The sequence below is a fragment of the Macrobrachium rosenbergii genome, chromosome 27 (genome assembly GCF_040412425.1).
Source record: "Macrobrachium rosenbergii isolate ZJJX-2024 chromosome 27, ASM4041242v1, whole genome shotgun sequence".
Classification (NCBI taxonomy): domain Eukaryota; kingdom Metazoa; phylum Arthropoda; class Malacostraca; order Decapoda; family Palaemonidae; genus Macrobrachium; species Macrobrachium rosenbergii.
In genome coordinates, this window is record NC_089767.1 from 35,827,865 (window position 1) to 35,854,760 (window position 26,896).

The window sequence follows — 26,896 nt, forward strand, 5'->3', positions numbered from 1 at the left end:
GTGAATTAACTCATCCAAGGTAAACTTTAGTATGAAGCCATTATTTTGTGTTTGTTGTTTATTTATTTATTTATTTTGTTAACAGGGTTTGTTAACTCACGTCTCCCGTACAACCAAGACTACGCTCAATCGGTTAGGAGTTTTTACTGTCAGTAGCTTCCATGCTTATATTTGTGCCCGAAGTCCCTCCCTGCTCAACAATCTCCTCGCTGGCAGAGGAGCCACTAAACGCAGGTAAGCATTACCTCGAAAGCTTAGCTGCTTTTTGTGAGGGCTCACTTTCGTTTGGATCTTGAGAAACTTCAGGAAGTCTTGGTGACTTTGTGGCTTATTTTCCACTGAATTTACAGAAACTTCAGTAAGTCTTGATAACTTTGCAGCTTACAATGTATCGTGTTTTTCTTAAAAAGTACATTTCACCCTTGGAAGATGTTCCTTAGATTAAAGTAATACTTTTGTCAATTCATAACAAAGCTTTCACCAAATCAAGATGTTCCTTCTTCGTTTGCCAATGCTTATGTCACTGTTAGCTGCTGAAGGGCTAAAATGAAGTATAACCTGGGATTCATTGATATAAGGTTGGAATTACCTTCTTCTGCAAGACTGTGCATTGCTGAGAAAGTCTTGAATGTTGCAGGGCACCCATGTTATCGCGAAGCAATAGTGTCTCGTCTCGACGCTCGCTGCAAATGCAGCAGCAACTCGAGGGAGAGCAACAGTACAAGGTTAATTTGCCAGACAATCAGGTAGGCCTTTACTGTATCACTTTCGTTCTTATTTTCTGCCTTTGTAAAATTACGCAGTGATCAAAGAATATTGAGCTACATTTTCCAGTGTATTAAGCTAAAACTTGCATCTCATTTTCTATTTCCAAAACGTGACTTTTAAATTCAGTTTCCAATGTGTGAAGTTTAAATTGCTTATCTTTTTCCGTTTCCAATGTGGTACATTTAAATCTCCATCTCATCTTCTATTTCCAGTGTCTCACGTTTGAATTTGCATTTCGTTTATAAATTTGCGTATTGTTTTCTGTTTCCAGTGTGTGACGTTTAAATTTGCATCTCGTTTTCTGTTTCCAGTGCATTACCTATACAATTTAATCTCATTTTCTCTTTCCCCCAGACTGTAAGTATCAGCCTCAAAGATGCAATGACCGTTGAAGAATTTTTGGTGGCAGCCAGTAGTCGTAAGAGCCTGAATCCTATGGAGCATTTTGTACGAGTCAAAAAGCGCAGAGAATTAGAGGAAACTAATTACTTTGTGCCACATCGCACAGATCTTATTGAAAATTATGTGAGTTGTGTTGTCTTCGTATACACTACTTTGCAGTCTGTGTATGTCATTCGGTTTTGTGCTCCTTTATTAGAGATTTATTCAGATGAATATTGGTCGCTTAAATTTTTTTATTTGCTTTCACTGTGTGAAGTGATTACAAATCCATTTTCATAATCATATTTGTTACTGTTTTTATTGTGTTTTGTCCTTTTTACTCTAAGAGGGAGATTCTTTTTCATCTTTGTAATTCTGTTTTATGAGAACTTTTTCTGATCAGTAAACTTATTCTTGTTAAACTAATAACTTACTCTTGTTAAACTAATAAAGTAGTTTCCTTATCAGTATAAAATTATTACATATCATATGCTAGAGGACAATAATATTGCCAAATTTATCTTTGTTTAGTAAATACCTGTGGTTGTACGACTAATCTGTGCATGTAAGAATATGATATAATTACATACTCTGAAATTTTCTATATATTATTTTGTCTTATAGTAGCAGATTAACGTTTTTGTTGGAAGCGCAAATAATACATTGTAAGTAAGTCCTGTCCATTGTACATATTGATCATTATTTTTTTGGATATGAAAATATAACCATTTTTGTAATCAGTCAATAAGGTCACCTTTCTTGTTTTTATTTTGCGTCGTGATTATTATTATTATTATTATTATTATTATTATTATTATTATTATTATTATTATTATTATTATTATTATTATTATTATTATTAAATTCTGGAGATGAACCCTATTCACATGGAACAAGCCCGCAGGGGCCATTGACTTGAAATTCAAGCTTCCAAAGAATATGGTGTTCATTTGAAAGGAGTAACAGAAGGTAATAGGAAATACAATAAGAAGAAATCAGTAAATAGAAAAGAATTAAATTGAATTAATAGATAAGCAGATCAAAATGTGAGTAAATTATTAAATTATATAAGGAGAAAATTGTTTTAGGATACATGGTGATAATAATGATAATATAATGATGCATGTTTTAATTCATTGCAGTTGGCAACCCACGAAGTTGTAGAAATTTGTGCCAAAATTCTCTACCAAGTAGAACTGTCTCGATCTTCCCTGGATCACATGTGGGGCTTCAGCGTAGAAGCTGAGCTCATAGAGAACTCTGAGAGACAGGATGAACTCTGCTGTTACATCTCCAGAGTCGAGGATCGCTCCACTGCAATGCAGAACGGTAGGTATGGAATGCACCTTTGCAACCTCCTCTCCCGTCCGTAGGAATTTGAGTATTTGAATATTCTCTTTTTTCTACTCTCCTTTCTCCACCTGAGAGCATTTGGTACTGTACTTCACCTACCCTGAAAAAAAAAGCAAATGACAGAAGACCATCTGGCATCATTTTTGACTCCTTTTTGTAGGAAGCTTGCCAGCCTGTCCAGTTTGTTTCAGTATTGGTATTGAGCCGTTCCATTCAGTCTGTATTGCTAATATGATACCTGGAAAGACCTACCCTTGTAGTTTTGTATACCTTCAGATTCTCTGTATCTCTTCGGACATTCATTCTCTCTGTGTTACTCGTGGATTTATGTCTTCAAGACTATTGTGATAGTTTTTAAAACAACTTAGATTATCCTTTATTTCATACATCCTGGTTTTTTATATTGTTGGGACTGGATAGGAATAGAGTGTATCAAAGTACTTACAGTGAAGTAAGGTATACTGAAATTTGGTGGTTTGTTTCCTCATGGACATGCTGTAGTAGAATTTAGGCAGAAATTGTACAAGACAGAAGAGAGTGGAGATAATTCACTTCACTTTGTTTGTAAAAATAAAATCTTACAAACATAGTGGCAATGATGATTTAAAATATATATAAATTTTTTACTTTTGACAACAGTAGTTTTCATAATTGGCTTATAAGGTATTGTTTTATTACAGCAGGATAGTTGCACAAACTCCATATCACAAAACAAAATTAGAAACAGAAAATCCTTATCGTCATTCCTGTTTTATAAGAACGTGTGACTGATGGGAAAGTGCTAAATAATTTGGTACAAGCTTTATGTTACGGGTATTTGTCACTGACAAAACTGGGATGCAATTTTTTTTTTTTTTTTTTGTAATAATAGAATTTCCCTTGATATGGTAAGTTCTTAAAGGTCTGGACTCACTCAGATTAAATGTACTGCTAAGGAATGTTATACTTAATCAAAGTACTGTACAGGGCTACTGTGTTATTTTACTTTGCCATAAAATATATAGATAATTCTCTTTGATTATTGTATTAGGAAGTTGACGTTTTAAAAAATGAATGGTTGGACTTTTTAACTTGCCTTGACACAGGTTTGTTATTTTACTGCACTGTGAGATATGGTTGCTGGTTTGACATTCTCCCTAATGATGTTGCTGTTTGGAGAATTATTGCTTCTTTGCCCTGTTAGTGGTTCTGTGTATGGGGATTGAGGAATTATTTCCTCATCCTAATCAGTTGCTAAATTGATACTTATTGCAGTGACCATTTGTCTTTTCAGCTAGATTATTATGACTAGGCTGAACACAGCTGACCATTTTTTAAAAGAATGGTACTGTGCTCAAATTTTTCAGGTGCCAGGATATAAATTGTAATATAAACTACAATGAGGATGTACTTAGTGACAGTTATTTGCTATAAGAAATGTTAGAGAAGACCATCGACTCATAACAGATCCTTAAACTTGAAAAACTTACTTTTAAAGGTGCGTAGCATTAATTGCAGCACTGATATTTTTGTGAGAAGACTAGGAATTATGAACATTTGTAATTGTACAGTAATGTTTAATTTATTACAGAATAAAAGAAAGAAATGACAACATACTAGAAAAGGAATGCTTTCAGTCTTCAGAAATGAGTATTGATTAGGTTAGGCAGTCAACCACTTGGGAAGCTAGACATTTACATTTGCTCACTTTACTTAGGTCTGTGCGATTGGCCATCACATATTGGGTGCCCCTTTATTAACAGTCTGTAACCCATTTGTCTTCTTATTAGTGTCTTTTGTTGTTCTTGAGGCCCTGTGCACACACACACACAACTCACACAGGTATTTTACATGAGGGACCAGTATTGAATTCATTATTCTCATCATCGAACAGGGAAAGACCCAAGTAATAAAACAGTGACAAATCAATTTCCCTAACAAGTTGCTTTTGCAAATACCTAGAAAAAAATATTAAATTCATCAATATCAATAAGATATTAATACCTACCCTGTTTGGATCACAGAACAATAGTCACTACAGTACCGGTATAGACTCACTATCCCGTTTGGAAGATGATATCCCATAAAGGATTTGACAAACAAACAATAACAATAGCAATTTTTTTTGATGTACACAACGCTTATGATATCACTTGGAGATACTGTACTCAGGATTAAAAGCATTATACAAAAATAATGTATTAGGTAATTTGCCAATTTTCATTGAAGCTTTCTAATGGACTGTACCTTTCACTTGTAAGTTATTGATTTTTGTTTGAAGGCTTCATTTCTTAAAAACAGAGTTCCATAGAGTGTTCTTAGTAGCACCCTCGTCATTGTTCCATTAATTGATTCAGTAGTCAACTGTCGGTCGGAATAAAAAATATTTACACAAAGTTTTTCTACATACTTCACAGCATCAAACATAAGACTTATCAAACAAATCATTAGTAATCATCCTCTTCACTTAATCTTTAGTAGGAGTCACTATTTTTAGTGAGCCTTTTCCATGTTGACAAAGCTTAGAAAAAATAAAACGACTATTAGCGATGTGTGTACGGAGTGTGTTCATACAGGGTACAAACTTCTTATTTCACTTATGCATTATAGCTGAGAGATAGAGTCATTCAGTATAGAAGAGCTAGGCTTCATTATCTGTCGTGAGTATCCTCACAGCTATGCACACTATTCACTAAGTCATCATACATATACTGTGGCAAGCACCCATACCTTGCCCAATTGCCTTTTTTCTTTTCTTTATTTCTATCTTACTTTTTATTTACATACATTCTCCGTATATATATCGCTTAATTATAGCAACTATCTGTTGGCTGTTTATGTTTCTAAAACTCATTTCCATAAGGTGAAGTCTCCACATCCATACTTAGCATTTTATTTGCTGACTGCAAAAACAGTCTACTTTTTGGTCTCAGAAACACTGCTCTTCTGAAAGTGATGGACATCTTAAAGACTTTTATTATTCTAGTTGAGAGAGGATTCTCATTGAGAGAGGCAAAAGTCTTCTAGTGCTATGTTCCACCAGTGGATACATGATACTGGTGTGCAAGATAAGCCACATAGAACCATAAAGTTAGAGTTGCAGATCTGGGATTGGAGCTCGAGCTTTTTTGGGCTAAAAGCACCACTAGTTCTAACTTTGAACCCCTGGCCCCCAAAAGGTCTCATTCCTCCAAGGAATTGATCACTGGATCACCAACTAGGATTTGTTGAAACCAGGTCCCCTTACCAAGGTCAGATGCAGTTACAACGTGATTTGTAACACCAGAGGCACTTTTTACTAAAGGAGAGGTTGGTATTTCATATGAACACACAAAATTCTTATAAACTTGATGTTTCATGAAAACAAACTTATAATTTTGGGAGTGCCTCTCCCCAGTCTCATCGATTGGACCTAATAGTGGTTTCAGCTCACCAAAGCTTAGATTAATATGTGAGGATGTGATGAGTTAGGGGTCCCCCAGAGCAATTGGAATGGTGACATAAGAGAATGACTCAAACTTTCATTCTTATTAGGCATCTCAGCTAACGGATTGCACTGTAGGAGTTAATCATGATTATCTTTATACGCATAGAAAACCCGTATGTGTATAGTCAAATGTGATTGGATGACATGTAAAATAGAATTCTATGATTTTTGTCTTATTATAGAAGAACTTGAATTTGAGATGGTTTGAGTTTTACAGTAGCTTCTTTTATCCAATCCCAACACTGGTTCAGATGTGGTTTTATCAATAAAATTTTTATCAGGTGTGAATGAAGGTGTTAAAGATCAGACTGGCAGATTATGAAAATGGTAGTCTTGGGGAAAGAATTGGAAACAATGTTAAAAGAGTTTTTCTCTACTTAAAGCATCTTCTGTCCCTACAGTCACATGGTTTTTCGATAATATTTTAATTTTAAAACCCTATACAAGGTTATTTAGAATATTTTTGTGTTAAGTAATGTGAAATTTATCAAATGCCATATAGTTTTAAGAGCATTTGGCTTTTGGTTAAAGCTGTGTCAATTTTTTCATGATTTAATCCTTCAAAATTATGAAGTAGTGTACTGTATCATATTTTAATCCACATTTTACTTGTACACAACTTTTAATATCCAGCTGTTTTCTTAATTTCCATTCAGAGGAGTGGAAGCTTTTGTAGCTGTTAGGTTTAAGTGTTTAAAGAACTTAATTTAGAAAGTTTTTATTTATGTGTATTTATGATTCTGCTTTATTTTTAAATGAATTTGTTCCCCTACATGCGCCTACATGGTGAAAAAATTTAAGGATATCATTATGGGTGTTTCCTGCTAATAAACTAACGCTGGTTCACGTCTCCATGCTTCTGTTACTGAATATAATAAGAATTTCAGCTTATTTGAGGACCAGAAGATTCAAAGACTTGAATCCCACAATTTATTAACATGTTTTAATTTCTCATTCTTGGATTCACTCAGAGTAATAAAATAGGACGCCCCACTTCTTGTGCAAAGAACAAAAAAATTTTGCGTGTCACCATTTGAACTTGCTTTACAGGAAAGTTTTGAAGTTGTTGTCTTATAATGTGTAAACCCAACATGAATGATGTTAAATTCAAAGGTTTTAGAGTTGCTGTTGTTCCGTGTAACAACAAATAAAAATTCTTGTTTATTTTTTATTTTTTTCTTTGTTTCATGTTCCAGGGCCCAGTGATATTATCTAAAATGGTTTTAATATTTGAAAGTAGATTAATTCATTTTTGTACACTGGGGTTTTAGATTCATTTCTGCTGGTCAATTTTTTATTGTGGTGTCATCTCAGGAAATGATACATTGGAATTCTAAAAATTCTAAACATTATTAAACAAACAATCTGGATTTTTCATTTTTATGTTATCTTGTCTGGAATTGCATTCATGGGCTTTGCAGTGCAAAAAATAAGTATATGATGTTAGTAAGGTCTTAAAGTTTCGTTAAGCAGTTGTAATAAGGTACCTGTAGTTTAAAGGTCATATATTTTATTAAATATTTGGAATATAGTTGTATGATGGGAAATTCAACTGTGACAAGCTATGCTTATTTCTATACATATCCAAGATATTTTGAACTTTATCTCAAGATCCAATTGGAATAACTAAAGATTTCATGTGCTACTTAAGAGTTGAATATTTTGTTTGTAGATATTCAGTACTTTTGATTGCTCCGACAGATTCACAGAAAAATAATGAGGGATGAGTAGTATTATCATTTAATTTACTTTTGTAATCATGCCCCTTTGATTATTCCAGTCATTTTTTTCATTATTTCTATACTGGAAGCGGACATTCCCATTGTGCTGTTCATCTGGGCACTTTGGATAGAGATTGATTTTGGTTGCTTAGTATACCCATTGCTATTTCTTTATCACTTGTTAAAGTATATATGCAGTTGTTTTGGGGTGTAATTATTCCAAGAGATATTAACTAACTTTAATCTAATCTTTGTTCTTCCCAGAGATATACTTGTTAGTGTTGCATGTGTTACAAAAATTTTATTTTTTTATGAACCAACTGAGTGTTTCATTTTCCACAGTGATTTTTTATTATCGTAGTAAATGTTTTTTCATATAAATGCTGCATAATCTACAGCATTCAATAGTGACTACATAGTGCTTTACTTTCATTAGAATAAGTTGGTATTCCATTGTTCTAAAGTCCAGATATATGCTACACATTCTGTCTCCTGTAAATTCACATCATACGTGTGATTAAGTAACACTGTATGAGCGTACAAAAGCTTCCATGTGTTTGTAATTATGGATAGGCTGCTTGGTTTGAAACTTTCTAGGACAAAGCTGATATTCCTCTCTAGGACACCCCTTTATATTGAGTTTTGGTGCTCTTCAGTCTCAGAATTGTTTGATAATTTGCTATTTTCCTTTGACTGAGTGGCTTTGTTTTAATGGCAGAACATGCTGAGTGTGTTTAGTTGACTGGGTAAATTTTCTCGTTTAACTCAGGCACAAATACTTCAGATCTTCACAGTGTACAGAAGCTTTGTTGCTCCTTAGTTTGAATTTTGAAAATACAGTTTGTACTGTATTCCTTTATGAAAATGGTAGAATAAAGGAATGCAAATTGTTTTGCATTGATCATAAACCACTGACTAAATAAAAACTGTTTTGCTTGTAACTGAAATTTATAAGATATCATCTTAAGATAACACTGACCTTATTATTGTGCTTCTGTTAGTTACTTGATTAAAGATTGAAGCTTGTACTGTATAGATTTTGCTTACTGCATCTTAAACTTACTTGTCAACTGGAGTACATACAGGCTACAGTTGATCATTCATAGAATGTTAAGCCTGTTAAAGTTCCAAAAATAATAGATAGGAAAAGTGTCATTAAATTTAATATACGGTATAGGTTAAGTTATAGCAGTGATTCTCTTAAGATAAGACTAAGTATAAGGTTTCATGGCTACAAAGCCTCATATACCATGCATAGCCTCATGGCAATACACACTGCTTAAGGCTTATTTGTAATACTATTCTCAAACCTTGGTAGTAATACTGAGTATGACTGATTTCTTATCACTGATACCTTAATCTTGTCATTGGCATGAACAGAGTAGTTGTAAATCTCTTTGTTGTGCACTGGCATAATCACATGCTGTCTTCCAACTTTCTCTTACACTTGTTCATATTCTTTTATATTTTTTCTTTTAGTTCTCAAGTAATATTTGTGATAAATGTTATTTACATCTATTGACAAGTTATTTTTAATACCTTGAGTAGGCATTTGCTGCACAGAAGTAGTTATAAAAGCTTTAGCTGTTTGATCTTTTGTTTTTACAATTTTTCTCTGCATTTCTTTGTAGCAAGATACTTGAAATACATGCAATATATTCTCTTTTGGCAGCAAAAACTGTGTAATAGATAGACCTAGTTTTAACAAGTAAATGTTCATTTTTGTTCACGAGGATTTCACTATGCTCGAGTTTGTCTCCCTTTTCCCCCTTTTGCTCTGTCCTATTAGCCATCCCTGTATCCACATGAAGTATTTGGTTCTTGTAGAGTAAATATGTATGACCTACATGCAACCTTCTATGTAAAGGTACTGCAGATCTAAATGCCATTAGACATTTTTCCAGTATTTTCTGTCTTCACTATTTTCCCCCCTCTTATTTAGCCATTCTGTTTGCAGTACTGAGATACCAATAGATTTTAGTTTAGTTAACTGGAAATCTAAATTACTACTTTAAAAGAAATGATGTAAATAAGGAATATATATATGATTTTACTAAATATTTTAAATTGCAAATGATTAAAAAAATGCAATATACTGATGTACTCATAGATTTTCCCTGACATACTGATGATGATATCTTTTATTAACAACGCTATGCTGCTTTTGTTGCTGCCAGTATAATTATGTTTGTTGTAAACTCTTTCCATGCCTCTGACAGAGGAGATTTACGGTAATAACAACCCCACGATACACTGTCCCACTCACTGCATAATAAGCTAACATTTCCAGTCAGCCAGCATATTGAACTGGCACACTTACTTTGCATTATAAGCTAGTATTTCCATTCAGTTGTCATATCTAGCCAGCAGATTCACTCAGTCAGCCACTTGAATTATTCTTTTTTTTATTTTTATTCTAACTAGCAGTTCCACCATACCAGTCCAAGAGTTTCCCTCACGTAGTGTCTTAAGCTAAGATTTCCACTCAGTCAGTAAAGTAGCATTGCCTCAGCTTTTTATTATCAGACTATAACTTTTTTTTTAACCACCTATTATTATACATGATATATAGTTCTGCATAGAGGGATATGTGATGCTGTTTTGCATTTTTTCACATGCTCTGTATCATTATATAAGTAATTGTCCTGTCAGAATTGTATATTATTGTGAGAAGGATTTGAAATGCCTGTACAGTACATGGGAATCAAGGAAGTCATGATTACGTACAATGTAAATTCATTTTTTATTCAAGTGATTGGGAAACAAAAGAATTTTTTTATTTGCTTTTATTTACAGGCAAATCATTTATATTTGTCACTTTTATGTTATGTTTTACTTGGGCTTGCATAACGACATCAGGCACCTTTATGTGCAGAGCTGTGATATTGTGTATAAGTAATTAGATACTCTACTTATAATTTTCTAAATATAAAAATAAAAAAGTATACTGTAATTGTTTTCTGAAGAGTATATTTATAAGGCAGTTACTCAAGTATTCTTTTGTTATTTAAGGGATTTCTTAGATATTGTTGTGCTCAGCACTAGACAAAGTATTTTATATCAGTTTTGAGGGGATGTAAACCAAGGAAGCACTGTGGTCTTCCATGTAAATAAAGGAAGTTATGCTGTACTTACATCATAGATACTTTGATGGAAACATTATTTCAGTTAACACTCAGTGCAAATTTGATATTTCAGTCAACACTCAGTGCAGATTTGACCTCTTGATGATAGTGTTTAGAACCCAGTTTCAGCATCCTGCAATTATAATTTATGTCTCATTCACAGGAATCATCAAAGGGGATGAGATCATGGTCATCAATGGTGCAATTGTTAGTGACCTAGACATGATGTATATCGAGAGCGTCCTACAAGAGGAACTTGCATTGTGTCTCATGATGAGGTAAGACACATACTCCGTTTGGTGCTTTCTATTATAGACGTTGCATCAACTACCTCTCTTTCAAGGTTTTCCTTGTCTGAGGCTCTGCTTTTGGGGTTATTCTTAGAAGTAAAACACTTTTTTACCTAGAAGAGGCACACCATACAAATTTTAGGGAATAAAAAAGAGCTATGGTATTGAGCGCCATATATTTGGCCTATTAAGGTGATGTTGCCCTATCATGACATAACCAAACACTCATAAAAACATTGGAGTCAGTAATCAGAGGAAAATTCAAATATTGTTATTGTGTTTTGTTTAATACCGTAAACAAGGCAATCACCTAACTAATTTGTTTGACTTTAATAAAAATTACTCTCATTTTGAAGTTACACGGTGGCAGGTTTGTCCTTCAGAACACCTAAAAAAACCTTCTCAACCAAAGTAAGATTCTGTATTGTAAGTGATAAAAATGTTAATCATTTAAAACTGTATGAAATAAAACTTAAGTGTTGTTCATTTTCTAGTGAAATGAGGTTGGTGGAAATGCATGTACGTAGAGGCTGGTAATGATTTTAGATTTAAAAAGTGAGCCATTTCTATCGTCAGTATTTGGTAATTAGCAATCTTGCTTATTCTTTCAGGTCTTCTAGAACTGATCCCCCTGACCTAGCATCGCTTATGAAAACCACTGACGAGATCATTGAGTCGCTTGTGTGTCCACCACCACCCACAGAGGCATCCTTGAATGAGGAGATGATCTCAAGGATGATTGTTCCAGCACCTTCCTGGAGTAAAAGTATCGCATCTGGTCAGTATTTATTGTTGCTAGTATTTATATTGACAAAATATACTTGACATATATTTCACATGTTACTGAGATTTGTTATTGTTCCTTGAAATGTACTGTATACTAAATATTGTAGTTAACCTGTTCATGGGAAAACCTTATCTACACAAATAGAATGTTCAGTAGAATTTTGGATATTCTGTATTTGTATTTCAATACTGTCAATGTAGATGTATGATGATATATATATTGCTTCAAATATGGTGACTGTTCCTTATGTAACTAAATGTGTTTACAAAGTAATATTTCTGCAGAAAAGAACTTTAGAGATTGATGAAATGTATTTTGCACATCAAGAAATGCTAGTTATAGTGAGAGACTAAGAAATATATTTTAACAATTTAGGTAAACGTGTGATGGAGACTTATTGGTAAAGTCCACAGGAATGTCTGAATTTTCGTGATTTGCCTCTGTTACTTCTAAATTGTTGATTACTGTGAGACTGGTGCACATGATGTGCATACCAGTTTGTATTGAACGTATATCTAACTGCAATGCGATGGCTTTATTGTGTTATTTTTATAGTGAAACTAGTTGTTATGCTTAATATGAGGAGTATTTAAAAGTGTTAGGAAGTGGCTAAATGAATAGCAAGGAAGTGGTACATTTACTTAATCGGTGCCTTTGCAGTTTAATGTGAAACTTGTGTATTGTATTAATGCCTGTTAAGTTGCATTGATGAAATATAGTTTTGATTCTACATTTGTCTCTAAGTTTTATTTTTATAGCAAGCATTAAAGGAGTACAGTCCTGGTTACTTGTTATTAATAGGTAAACAAACTGTCACAAACTTGTTTTGATACCGCAGGAAAAACAGGCATTAATCATATTTGCTTCCCACCAAGGAACTGTAGTGTTGAAATATGAAGCTTTGTTACTTTAATAAAATATGATTATTTCTTGTGAATTGTGATAAAATATGATTATTTCCTGTGAATTGCTAAAGCATAGAATCACCAAATACAGTATTGTAGTGGAATCTCACCATAGAATTGAGATTCAATATGTTTTGTGGTGACTTCATTTGATAAATTATTATTATTATAATTATTGTGAAAGTTCTCATAAGTTTGGTGGTACTGTACAGTTCTCATTTTGGTGTGCTGTGCACTTCAGTGAGCTGCTTTCAGCTCAGAATTCTTTTTTGTGGATTGAAAGCGAAGTTTGAATGTTGAATGCAAATGAAAGAAACAGGTCTGAGGCGGTTGAGATAAATTGTGTAAATAGTATACTTTACGTGATATTAGAAACACTGGAAAGTTGGAAAATGAGGAAATATGTAGAAGAAATATTAAAGAGTTTAGCGCAGGTAAAAATAGAGCAGACTATTTTGAGATGGTTTGGTCATGTGGAAAGAATGGATGAATGGTGAAAAGACAGTATAGTCCAGAAGTGAAAGAAGTACATATATTGGAAAGGAAGTGCCATAGGATCCAGGAAGTACTGGAGCGCATGCAAGAAAGAGTTGAATGGCACTGATTGCTTCCAATCTGTTGATGATGGGCCTTCTGTATGGATAATTGAAGATGCAAATGTAGAATTTTTCTGCACAGTTAAAGCATTAATGTGGTAGTAACAAGTGTTATTTTCTCCCCAGAGCCACGCCTGTTATGGTTTAATCTAAGAGCATATTTTAAGTTATTGTTTTGATATATTATTTGTATGTAATTTGCCAACAATAGGAAAATATGTATTTATTAGCCATAAAAGATATTTTAAATCTGCAATAGGCATTCTTCTTTCATTGTCAAAATCTTTGACACTTTAAGCACCAAAATCTCATGTGAGATTTTATTGTGGATATTGCAGTAATGGCTTAGAAATGTTGGAAACTAGGATTTTTCATGAATCACTTATTAAATCTGAAATAAAGAGAATACATTCTTGTGAATAAATTCTACATTCTATTTTATATACTTATGATAAGATTCTCAGTCGTATGCTGTATATATAAGTTATTGTTTGATTATATAAATAGTGAACTGAGGGCACATGCTTTCTTCTGCACAGTAACAGCTTCATCCACTGTGAGCACTGAAGATTTATCATTTAAGGTACAGGTAGAGTACTCAGATTTTTCTTTGAAAGAAACTTTAAAAAATTGCTAAAACAAGTTAACATTGTTCTTTATTTTGCTACTGACAGTGATACGGAGTCTTGAAGTTTGGAACAGAATCATTAAGTTCATAGACGTTTATTATATTTTTGCTGCAAGAACCAGAATGAATGTCTTATGCAAACGTTTCATCAATGTGTTTTCCACATTCTTTGGAAGTTTATGAAAACTTGGAAGTAATGAGATTACATTCCTAATTTTGTTGCAGTGTTCCTAGAGTTTGCAGTACTTTGATACCCCAAAAATAAGGATGATGATGAAAATATTTCTTTTAATTTGCTATTATAACTTTTTATTATGCATGGAGAACAAGCACAGTGGGAAATTTTAGCTGTATTACCAGAGAATGTAATCTTTATACTAAATTCAGTGTATGTTCAGACTTCAGATAAAGAAGTGCCAAATGCTTCGAGTATTATTAATCAAGAAGATGTGTGCTTATAGATTAGGCTTTCTGTTATTCAAAAAATCTGCTTTATCCGTGTAAGTACTGTGCCTAGATTACACTTAATTTCATTACTTTTCTAAGATATATACAGTACAGATATTTGGATGTTAATAATCTGTTCCATGGGTGCTTATTAGTTACGAGATAATAAAAGACTGATATCAAACAGAAATTTGCTTGCACATAGTACTGTATTTGAATGTAGGCAGAGAAAAGGAATGATTCTTTAGGGTATGTATGATCTTGTTGCTTGTGTTAAAGAAACCTGTACACATTTTTAAATATTTTCTATAGAAGGAATTGGGTGTGAGAGTATGGGTGTGCTCTTGTTTGGTACTGAAGTTAATTTTCAAATTTAAAGGTTATTTTTTTTAACTATCTGGACCTTTTATGTTCTTCTGTTGACCTCTTTTATGTCAAGGATTGAATTTCTCAGTTTATCTTCTGGCACTCAGTGGAGGCCAACTAATGCTGTGTTCCACCTACCCTGACTTTCACTTCAGCGGACCACAGCTGTGACGATGGACCCATAATGTGCCTGGCCCCTTGCTTCACCTCAAACCTACCAGGGGAGGAGGAGGAGGAGGAGGGCCAAAAGGAAGAGGCGGAGGAACCCTCATCGTCGTCCGTGGTTACTCAGCCTTCTCAGTCCTCCCCAAATATCACCCGTGACCTCATTGTTATCCATATGCCCCTCCTCAATGACTCCACATGCAACCTGGTCCCAATCACTACTGCACCTGCTGCTGTGAGCACATCATGTCCAATGTCCACAACAAACACAGTTACCACCACTGTATCTGCCTCCACCACTGTTATCCCAGTTGCCATCTGCACCAGCACTGCTGTCAGCACTACTGTCGTTTCTAGCATCACCAGCACTCCAACATCTGGGAACACTGCTGTGCAGGTTGATAATTGTCTTACTGTTCCAAGAACATCACCTGCCAGTAAGAGACGTTCTATATTACGCCAGTCAGCCGTGAAGGAGCCTGTCAGTCTTTACATCACGCATAAGGAGGATGCTTGTTTTGGCGAGGACCCACTGAACCATAATTGCAAGAGAAGTGTTGCACCTGTTCATAGACAGCGTTTCAGTTATCACAGCAGTACTGAAAGTGACTCCATCAGTCCCACAGCTAAATATGGTGTAGGCCCTTCAATTTTTTCTTCCATAGAACCACCTCTTCACTATCGTTCAAGGTACAATGATCAGACGTTTCCTGATCCCATGTTTTCTGCAAGAAATAATTCCAGAAAAGTAGTTAATCGGCCATCAAGTTTACCAACTGGTACTGCCACAAATTTTCCTGTTCCATGCCATGCAGTCTTCTGTGCCTACAGCACTTCACCTGCTACTCGCAATCTTCAAGCACTCTTGAGAGAATCGGCAAAAATTCACAATTTAAGGATGAGGAAAGCAGCAGAATCAAAGTACAAACACTCATCACGAACCCATTGCTGTGGCGGTGATGGCACATACAGTCCTTCTTTGTACAGTTATAGGCCTGTCACGATTGGTAGACCCCACCACCAAAATTCTCCAGATATTCCTGCGATATTCAGTGGTAGCAGTGGTCGACGATGTGCTGCTTCTCGACCACTGTGTTCGTTGTGCCGGCAGTCACCTGCAACAACTTACGGCTGTAGGATTGTGCGACATCCTCGAGGAAGGCAGACAGTGCTGTGTATGATTTTCATTCTTATAAATCCCCAGCTGCACCTTAGCCAGTGTATCATCACTTCAGACTTTGCACCATGCTCTCCCCGATATGTGGAGAAATGCACTTATTAAACCCCATTAGTATGCAGCAACTTGTCAGATGTACCAACAAAGATAGATTTTTACCTATATACAGTACAGCTTTTACTGCCATAGTACAGTATGTACATTGTATTCATATTGGATCCCTCTTAGACCCTATGTACAGAAAATAAGGTTAGCTGCAGAAGTGGTTGTCTCGTGTGCGACAAAATAGAAGGTTCTTTTGGAATACTTTACTGTATGTCTTTTGTCACATATATTTAGATTATTATAGATACAGTATTATGAGATCCTGTTTCTATCCCTTCCTTTTAGTCAACTGTAATATTATGCCTGCATTTACTATATAATTTTAGTTGCAATACTTTTACATTATCTTGTCTCTGCACTTTTTATAGAGTTTATATGATATTAGGATGGCTACATAATTATGATGAAAAGCCACTCAGTGAGAGTTTGCTGAAAATTACTTCTAGTGAGAGCAAATTTGGATATAATTTTTTACAAAGATTAGAAGTCAATGTGTGACTTGTAAATAACTGATACATTGACAACAGAGGTTAGAATTATACATTTTACAATATATATTATTAATTTTGCAATTTTATATTTAATATTATAGATACATTAGAATACTGTTTAACCAAAGCTCACTGCATTCAAATTAACTCATGATCATTACCTGTGTTGTTGTATGTGCTTCCTTTTCTCATAAAAAAAAAAGTTTCAGTCCAGATTTCCAGGTTTTGTTTTCATAGCAGTATTTTGGTGTCTTGTCAGTTTAAAAAGTTCCCCATCAGAGTATCTCTATATATGAATTGTTTCTCTTCCTTTTGAAATGCTGTGATATATTTATATATATATGTTATCTCGTAATTTTGAAAACTGTCTGGAAATGTATAAAAAAGAATACAGTATCTCCCCACCTTTCTCTTGCCATTTCTTGCATCATCACGGATCCCTGGAACTCTGAAGAAGAGGAATACCTATGATCACTGTGCTTGCGAGGGAGGACTTTCATGGATATGTGAATTGGTTTTATGTTGTGAGGAATTTCAATGTTACGTTGATTCAAAGAGACTTATTTCAAGTTCTGTAAAGTATAAAAAAAAAAGGAAAAGCAAGTTAGTTTACTAAAGGTTAACAGCTTCCGGCCAAAATCATACTTGTGAACACTTAGAATATGATTTATTGTACATACAATTTAAACGTTAAGTTAACAGCTATTGCAACGACAGTGGTCATCGACTTTGTTAATGGAAGAATGAGAAGATTTTTGAAAATCCATTCCTTTTTGTGATTGCAAAAAAAAAAAAACATTTATCCCTAAAATTTTAAACTACCTGAAAAGACTTTATCTATAGATACAGCTAAGAAAAGCCTTGCTAATGTGCCAAAGACCCTCCTATGGTAAGAGACGTTTGATATGCTTATGTAATGTTTTCCATGTTCTTTTACTATTGCTTGTACACCAATACTGCTTAAGCTGTTGCTGAAGACAAATGATAAAACAGCTTCTCATTGACTTTGGAAGTTACAGAAAAGTTAGGCCTGACATCAGTATACAGACACTTGCTTAGGCCTAACTGTAATTTGTTCTATAAAAAAAATAACAAGAGGTTCAGTCTGAATCTTAGAAAGTACTTGCAGTACAACCGTTATCTGGAGCACGCCTCGGCCCCCCTCCGAGTTGTTTGGATAAATAGTATTCTATTGTATATTAAAAGCTCACCAGTGTGTTAGCTCACAAATAGTTGATGCCTTGCAATGTATTGTTTCTCTTTTCAATCTTTTGTATGTCATTAGCTAAACGAGATTACTAGTTGTTTACCTTGAGCGTACAGATGTTTAGACTTTGCAAAAAGATTTTGACGAGACAGGGAGCATCTGTTCAGTTGTCAGTGTGATGACAAGTGCAGCATGATAAGAATTTAGATTATCATTGGAGTAACTTTGTTCTGGATATTTTTCAGGAGTTGCAGTTGGTTGTTACAGTCATATATCAACTGTTATTCAAGCTATCATTCCTTAAATCACAAATCTTATGCATTTTCTTAAAGCTTTTGGTTGCTTTCTAACAGCTCATTAATGACAAGTGTATATAGTCTCAAGCATTGTTTTATTTTTAAGTTCAGGATAAAATAAAAATTGTAATGATGTTAATGCTAGCTGATGTCATATAAACTGATAAATTATAGCTGTTTTTTGAGTCTCTGTAGTCAATTAATTTTGCTACAAATGCCAAGAAAAAGTTGCTTAAAAAGATCCTTATCGTTGTTGATTATGCAGAGATATTATATGGTAGCCAGTGTTGACATGAAACTTTAACTTCAAGGTTTTAAACTCCTTCATTAGTTTATCATTGTTTTCCTTTGTCTTTTGAATTCACAGTAGAGGTCAGATCTCGGGGTGATAGCTAAAGTTCTTTCCAAGAGCACAGCTGCATGTGCACTGTCATCGTGACGACTGGAGAAGTGCTGCCTTTGTTGTAGAGGCATGTGTAAGGTTGAATAGGCCTATGATGTTTTCATTGACCAAGATTTAAACTTGTCCATCACAAGCTTATTAATTGACGCAATACTTAGAGAAATGCATAAAAGGATTTCACTTTCGTGTTGCTCTCCCCCTCTCTATTTTTTTTCTCGTTCTATACATTCCTCAGTATTCAGGACTTTCATTTGCAATTGCTCAAGAGATATATTGTACGATGTATCTACGATCTAGTTTTATCTGCCTGATGTCCAAAGTTCACCGATCTTTTTTTCGTTCCCTTTTCTTAAATTCAACACCAGTTTGAATACCTCATAATATAGGCGTAGAATTATTGTACTCAGTAGAAGGTGTCAGGATTATCCCGTATTGTATGCTTTTATCATACAGTGAATTCAGTGTTATATACATATATATTTCTTAGAATCACGTTTTGTAAATGCTGTTGTTATATATATTTTATCTTTATAACTTTTAAAATATCTCTCTCTCCATTTTGGTAGTATAATATACTTCATTTGTGTGTATATACACATACATGTGTATCGATATATACATAAGTTACATATTTACTATATGCTACAGTAGTCTTCAAAGGAAAAACTGAAAGAAGCCATCCACTTAAACTTATATGAAAGTCTCCCATTTAATTTTTACCATTTTCCTTTTTTAAAGATTAAAGGACCCGTTTTCTTTTGCACCTTCAGGTAAAGAGCCGGCAAGTCCAGACGGCTTCCTACCGCCACCTTCAGACACTTCCGGATCTAACGTTTCATCCCTGGAAATTGAAAGTTTACTAAAAGTAAGTGAGACGAAAAGTTGATGATTCTCTCTCTCTCTCTCTCTCTCTCTCTTCGTTTTCTAGTTTTTAAACTAATTTTAGTGCTTACGTAATAATGTAAGTTGATTTTATCATTTTTTATAATTTTATATATATATATATATGATATATATATATATATATATATATATATATATATATATATATATATATATATATATATATATATATATATATATATATATATATATATATATATATATATATATATATATATATATATATATTATTCATTACGCGTAGTAGAAAGTTCATGCATTTTTATTGTTTTTAAGAATATGAGAACGACAAACATTTTTTTTTAAATATTCTTACACTTGAGGCGAAATGACCAAAGGTAAGTTCGTGAAAGTTGGATCGGTGACTGCGTTGAAAATTCAGCGTCGAACGTTCGTTAAGTTTCGGTGATTCGTGGGCGACCGTGGTCAACTTTCATGCCGTGTTGTCTGTTGCGACCAGAAATCAAGACCTGCCCATTATTATTCTGCTTGAATTGGGTATTGCAATTACTTTTTCTTCTCGGCACCCTGCTATGAACCACCATGAATCCCATGCACAAAACAATCCGAGACAACCTAACAACCAAATGCACATTCCTTTGTATCTTCAGCATGAATATGAACAGAAAGAAGATAAGATTAAACGCGTAAATGAGGTGACCTCACCCTCGGTAAATGAGATTAATTTATTATCAGGACATTGGACTTATACTTTTTAAAAGCGTTAGGCCTCGTATAAATTTTCTGAATTCCTGTGACTAGTACGTTGTAGATAAAGGATTATTATATGAAAACCAGCAGGATACAGACGACCTGCGCTCCTTGTACCAAAGGATAGTTTCACAGGATACCTTTCTTGGTGAGTCGTGGGAAGGGCTGATAAAAACGAACTTATTCACGGGTGGATGGATGGATGGTGTTCGGTAGTGAAAAAGGTGACCCCGAGCCGTCTGTCTCCTTTGAGGATTGTTTATAGGATTACGCTTCAATATCCTTCATTTGTTTGGCCGGAGTGAGATGTTTAAACTATGAATGATATAGTGGTTTTAACTTTTTACAGCCTTTTCATATGGCTTTTGACATTTTGTAGAGTGACGTACTAACTACAATGCCATTTACGTTTCACTATTTCCTATGTGTATGTATGTGTGTGCGTATATATATATATATATATATATATATATATATATATATATATATATATATATATATATATATATATATAATGTATGTGTGTGTTATCGCTTGTAACCGTCAATTGAACTATTTATTCTCTCCCATGCATCCTGAAGAGGCAGATTCACTCTGTTTTACTCACAGATAACTTTGCCCATGTATAGAAAATTCACTCCACGTGGGGACTCTCAGGTTCCTTGGCTGTCATTTAAACAAAGCAGATCCTTCCCTCTCGCTCTCGCCCTCACCTTCCCTCTCCCTCTCTCTCTCCTGCCCCCTCTCGCCCTCCCGCTCCCTCTCCCATACTCCTGATTTCTTCGGGGTCAGGAATCTGTTCCCTATAACCCTTCTTCCTCCTCCTCCTCCTCCAGTTACAATAACATTCCCACCGACTTGAGATTTATCCTCGCGAGATTTCCAGTAAGTGTTTTCATCCTTCAGGTGTTGTGTTTTATATTGTGTTGTAATATATATATATATATATATATATATATATATATATATATATATATATATATATATATATATATATATATATATATATGACATCTTAAATTCTGTCCTCGATGATTTCGGTAGGGAATTCCTTCAACCCGCATTTCTCCTCCTCCTCCTCCTCCTCATCTTGCTTCTGTCATTTTTGTTTTTACCTCAACTTTGCCTGTGCCCGTCACTGCCTCCCCCACCCTCTCCCTCCCTCGTCTCCTCCTCCTCCCTCCTGCCTACCCACACTCCCTCCCACCACCCACACCCCCCATCCACCAAACCATCTACCCTTCCTCTTTCCCAGCTTCTAGAGTTAGACCTTGAGTGTCTGCGTGCAACAAGGGCATTATTGCGAGTTCAGGTGAATAAGTTTAAGTAGTAGCCCCTTCTCTCTCTCTCACTCTCAATGAAGAAGATACGTATCGCGGTTTGCTTATAGCTGCGTGTCTAGAATTTATTGGTTTCGAATCGACGAGTGGATCGTAGGCTGATAATGAAATGAAATCGAGACGTTGTCGAGTTGCGTGTGTGTGTTTTATTTTTTTTTTTTTATTATTTATTTTTTTTTTTTTGCTGATGTAAAAGGTGCGTTTGAAATTAAGGACTTTTTGTTTTTTTATTGTGATTGAGTGAAACTTTTTCATTCGGTATAGATGAGAATGTAATTTTGGATATACTGATATTAAACGGAATTCAGAGCTTTTCACGCATGCGTGTTTGTGTGCAAACGGAAGGGAATTAACAAGGCTTGAAATTAAGGACGTTTTATAAATATTTTGTATTATGATTGAGTGAAAGTCTTTTCGTTATAGATGTGAATATGATTCTGGTTAACTTCATTTTTATGCGGATTTCTAAGCTCATTCGCGCATGGGTGGTTTGGGCGCTCAAAAGGAAATTGGCGAAGCCTTAAATAAAAGGCTTCCTTCTTCTTGCACTGATGAAAGAGCAGGATTTAAGCGTGCTGTCATGATAGCTGACACGTAGGTAGAAATATCTTTGAGATCGTAGAGCGCGGAAAGTGTGTGGATCGTGTAAGCCAGTAGTTACGTTTAATCGAGACGTGAATGAAATATCTGTTGTCGTTTTGACTGGTTTATGGTTACTAAAAATGGCGTCACAACATCTAGGTTGTTGACCCGTACTTGTTGTAGATTGGAAATACTCGTATGTGTACTTTTCTTTCGTTTGTTCATCATCTTTGCACGAAAATATCGCGTTACTGATGAGAGAATGAAAGATACCGGCCGGTAACGTCTCCTGTGATCTGGAGGAGATTGTGAAATATTTATGTGACGTCACACTTCGCATTTAAAGTCGCCTCATTCATAACGAAACGACTGTATTTGTTTATTCATTCATTATTTTTTACTGCGCACTCAGCCGTCCAAACTTGTGCGCATAAACACGCGACTGAACTTTCACGTAGAGCGTAATGAATTCTCTGTCATAATGAATTATGAATTTATAATTGCCCCTTCATAAAACTACCAGTAAAAAGCTAGCTTTATGCTAATTGGAATGCGGAAGCCGTGAATGTTTAAAATCACCGTTTAAACAGTTATTTGGGCATGAAGTCACTTACGTTTTATGCATAGTATTCGTTGTGGTGTTTCATGATGGAATACCGCTTTTGCGCATGCTTGTATGCAGTGTATTTTTTTTTTTTTTTTTTTACCCTAGACATGAATGGTTGAATGGAAGAGTTGGTGATGCCATGTACACAGTATGTGTATTTTTTTTTGTATCACTTCATTTTGAACTTTATTTTGTATATTTTATATGAACATATATACGTATTCATCGGCTTTTCTTTCTTTCATTTTACGTACTTGAATGTGAAACCAACCGTATTTAGAGCGAAGGTCTTGAAGATGTTCAGAATATCTGTTCTTCTTCTTCTTCTTCTTAAAATTTCAAGGTAAACTAGATGGCTGACCATTTACACGTTATATGTAAACAGCGCCATCTGTCTTTTTCAATTAAATAAAGCACGCTGGATTCGTGATCCACCTGGAAATACGGTGTGTGTGTGTGTGTGTTTGTGTGTGTGTATGAGTGTGTGATTGTGTGTTCTTGGACCCAGTAATTAAAGTTTCCTTTTATCAGCTATTTCGTCACAATTGAAATATTTTTCAGTTAATTAGAACCCCTCTCAAAATATTGACCGGAAGATGAACCCATGGTTTTAAGGTGTTCTTCTCAAATAGCCGTAGGCATAATCATGACTTTAGAGATGGTAATTGTTATGTTTAGTGAATAGTCACTGTATGGAGCTATAAGCTTGCGTATCGTAGGTTCTTGTGCTAGAAATAGTACAAATTTCTTTTTAATAGGTATTTATTGGTTATAAATATCTTATCAGTTTTCATTACGTAATTGTTTAAAGAAAAGGAAAGGATATATACATACACACACACACACACACACACACACACACACACATATATATATATATATATATATATATATATATATATATATATATATATATATATATATATATATATATATGAAATTTTATCTCAACGTGATTTATATACAATCATGAAGCTACAGATGTCGTTTGATATAAAATTTACGCTACTTCGGGAATATCCCCGATGGGGAATTATCACCGAAGGGGAATTTATAAGTGATAGATGGATCGGTACTGCCGGGTCAAGATGACTCAGTGTGAAGACCGTTGACTGGAGTTGTTGGAAGGTAACAGTCGAGGGATCGAGACCCGGCAGTACCGATCCATTTATCACTTATAAATTCCCCTTCGGTAATACTTCCCCGTCGGGGAGATTCCCAGCATCCGACATTTGTAATATTTTATATATATATATATATATATATATATATATATATTTGATATTAAACGACACCGGAAATAATGTAAATATTTCCTAAATCAAAAACTGTTTTTAATATGTTCATATTACGAAAAAATCAATACGCATGAACAGAAAACCACACAAACATAACAAAAAGCAAGATCTCTCCGGTAATTATCAAAAAACCAATTACTCCCTACCGCCTACAATTAAGAGTTACCAGCGCGCCATAATTCGCCCAGCAATAAAACATCGTAGTTAGCGAATAAAAAAAATATCTATATATTTTGCACGAAAGTAAAATCGCTCTTAAATGAGCGGTACCTCGCCAGCGCCATCCGCCAGTCTTGTGTCACTCTTTTTATTGCCCAGAGTGGGTGGAACCAAGTTGCCGTATCTTGACGCCCTTGTGTCAGTGGACCCACTGACTGTCAGACTGGAGGACTGGACTGTCAGACTGGCTCGGCTCAGTCAGCTGTTGTTGTTGCTACTTCCTCGAAGTAATGTTTCTTCACGGGGCTATTAAACTCGTCCCACGCTACGTTTGTTCATTTTTTTTTTTTTTGCAGTTTTGCTTCTTCATAATTTTTTTATTTTCCTTTTTTTGGGGGGCTCGTTAATGCTGGTCTTTCGAGGTATGGACTGTTTTATTCTATTTATTGTCTTTTCTGTCTGTAATTTTTATGTATATGTGGTTTCCTCTCCCAATTTTTTTATTTTTTTATCCTTTTTTCGTTTTATTCTTATTTTTTTCTATTTTCGTTTCTTGAACTATTTAATTATTTTCTTCGTTGTTTTCGTTTGGTTTCTCTTAATTATTGACATTTCTATCTGCTCTCTCATTGCTGATACATACATCCCTTCCTTTCCGCCTTGTTTTCTGCAATCACCTTTTGAATATCGTCTAATTCATAGTCGCCATCTTTACATCCTATCTCCGCCTTCCTCTTCTCTCCCATTCCACACCTTCATTCATCGTAGCCTATCCAATACGGCTTCGGGGGAACAGTCAAAAGAATCGGATAGCCCCTCTTCTTGAGAGGAGCCGATGCAAAGGCAATAATGCCTCTGATCTGAACTGACCCGAAGAGCGACGAGTTTTGACACCCACTACAAGTTCCCTGGACGACCCCAGCGGCGGGAGCTTATGTGTATATATATTTAAAGCCCGGGAAATTATTTCCTCAGTTTAGTGTGTGTCGTTTTTCTGCTGCTGCTGTGGGTGGTGGTGGCTTGTGTGGTTCCCTGAGATTCGGTGATTCTGTTAATATTGGTGATTGTGAAAGTACTTTTTTGATTCGAAAGTAATCGTGCGGTTTTAAATACTGTCGACTCAAATTTAGATATTGTAGATCGTGCATTTTTTTAATAAATTGACTCAAATTTAGATATTGTAGATCGTGCATTTTTTAATAAATTGACTCAAATTTAGATATCATAGATCGTGCATTTTTTTAATAAATTGACTCAAATTTAGATATTGTAGAACGTGCATTTTTCAACACTAATGACTCAAAGTTAAATATTGTAGTTCTTACATTTTTTAATACTACTGATTCAAAGTTTTGTAGATCGTGCATTTTTTAATACTATTGATTCAGAGTTTAATATTTCTTATATTAAATCTGCTAAGTTGTTCTTGCGTGCAAAGGCTTTAGTTTTGCTGAGGTGCTAAGTACTTGGTGCTTGTATGAAGATTGCTGTGCATATATAGGTGTTCAATATGTGTGGTATGCGTGGGCGTATTACGGTGTATATGTATATTAGTGCTTTATGTTTGTTCCTGTTTAGGATGCTGTGAGTGTGCATATATATATATATATATATATATATATATATATATATATATATATATATATATATATATATATATATATATGTGTGTGTGTGTGTGTGTGTGATGTGTGTGTGTGTGTGTATAGATGTATTTTTGTTTATTCACGATATGTTTTGTGACCTAGGAATTATTGTGAATATAATCTCTTAGTTATTTACTGTATAAATACAGTGCCTAATTACACACACAAATTTTCTGTACCTCTATAAAATGTATGCATGTGTCCTATTGTCTCGTGGGTGTACAGCCAGCAGGAAATGCATAGATCATTGTATATAGATGACAGTTGTAATATCCTGACATTCCAAACGAAAGTGTAGGTTGGCAAGTGCATTATACCGTTTGTCATATTTGACAGATAACATAACGTAATCTCGTAGCGTAGATAAGGAAAGACAGGGTGAATTTAATATTAAAAAGGAGGAATATCATATCGCAAGCGAGCAGTCAAGATTGATAAAGGCATTTAACAAGCGAAGGTAAACGACTCATCTGTGACGTAACTTGACAGTGACGTCACTGATACGTCATTTCCTGCCTGGTGTCTGTGTCAGCACCCAACTATCCCTGGGGTGTCCATTGGTCGCATGGCTGCTGTGTCGTATGTAGTGAGTAACTGATTTATTTTATTTATCGTATATAATATCCTCAGTTAAAAATTGTCAAGTCTTTGGGTGGAAACTTGAATCACTTTTGAATTTGAATAATATTTCCTGGATTTAGAGTTTTAAGTTTTTTATTAAATCAAGTTCAGAATGAGATTATTCGTAGGTCTGGAATCTGACTTCTATATTAATTGATAATTACTTCTTGGTGAAGTGTTAAAATTATTCATGATGTGTCGATTATTGAGATATTAATTTGTCTAGCATTTCTTTACTTAAACTAAGCCAATAGATTGTTCTTTATTGATGTGAATGTTTATTTTATTATTATTATTATTATTATTATTATTATTATTATTATTATTATTATTATTAAGAAGATGAACTCTA

The 26,896-nt window shown here is 34.5% G+C and overlaps 1 protein-coding gene across 25 annotated transcripts in view; it reads left to right on the plus strand.

Annotated features, from left to right (window-relative positions):
- The window catches only part of sif (still life), a 682,529-nt gene that overhangs the window by 543,047 nt on the left and 112,586 nt on the right, over positions 1-26,896 (plus strand). For 21 of the 25 annotated variants that reach the window (XM_067129380.1, XM_067129383.1, XM_067129387.1 and 18 more), the window contains 7 exons: positions 86-234; positions 623-746; positions 1,123-1,293; positions 2,292-2,478; positions 10,978-11,092; positions 11,716-11,882; positions 19,448-19,542. In XM_067129380.1, the coding sequence (XP_066985481.1) occupies positions 86-234; positions 623-746; positions 1,123-1,293; positions 2,292-2,478; positions 10,978-11,092; positions 11,716-11,882; positions 19,448-19,542 (1,008 nt within the window). The remainder of the gene's footprint in view (positions 1-85; positions 235-622; positions 747-1,122; positions 1,294-2,291; positions 2,479-10,977; positions 11,093-11,715; positions 11,883-19,447; positions 19,543-26,896) is intronic. The other 4 variants (XM_067129384.1, XM_067129386.1, XM_067129389.1 and 1 more) reach the window with 1 other exon arrangement.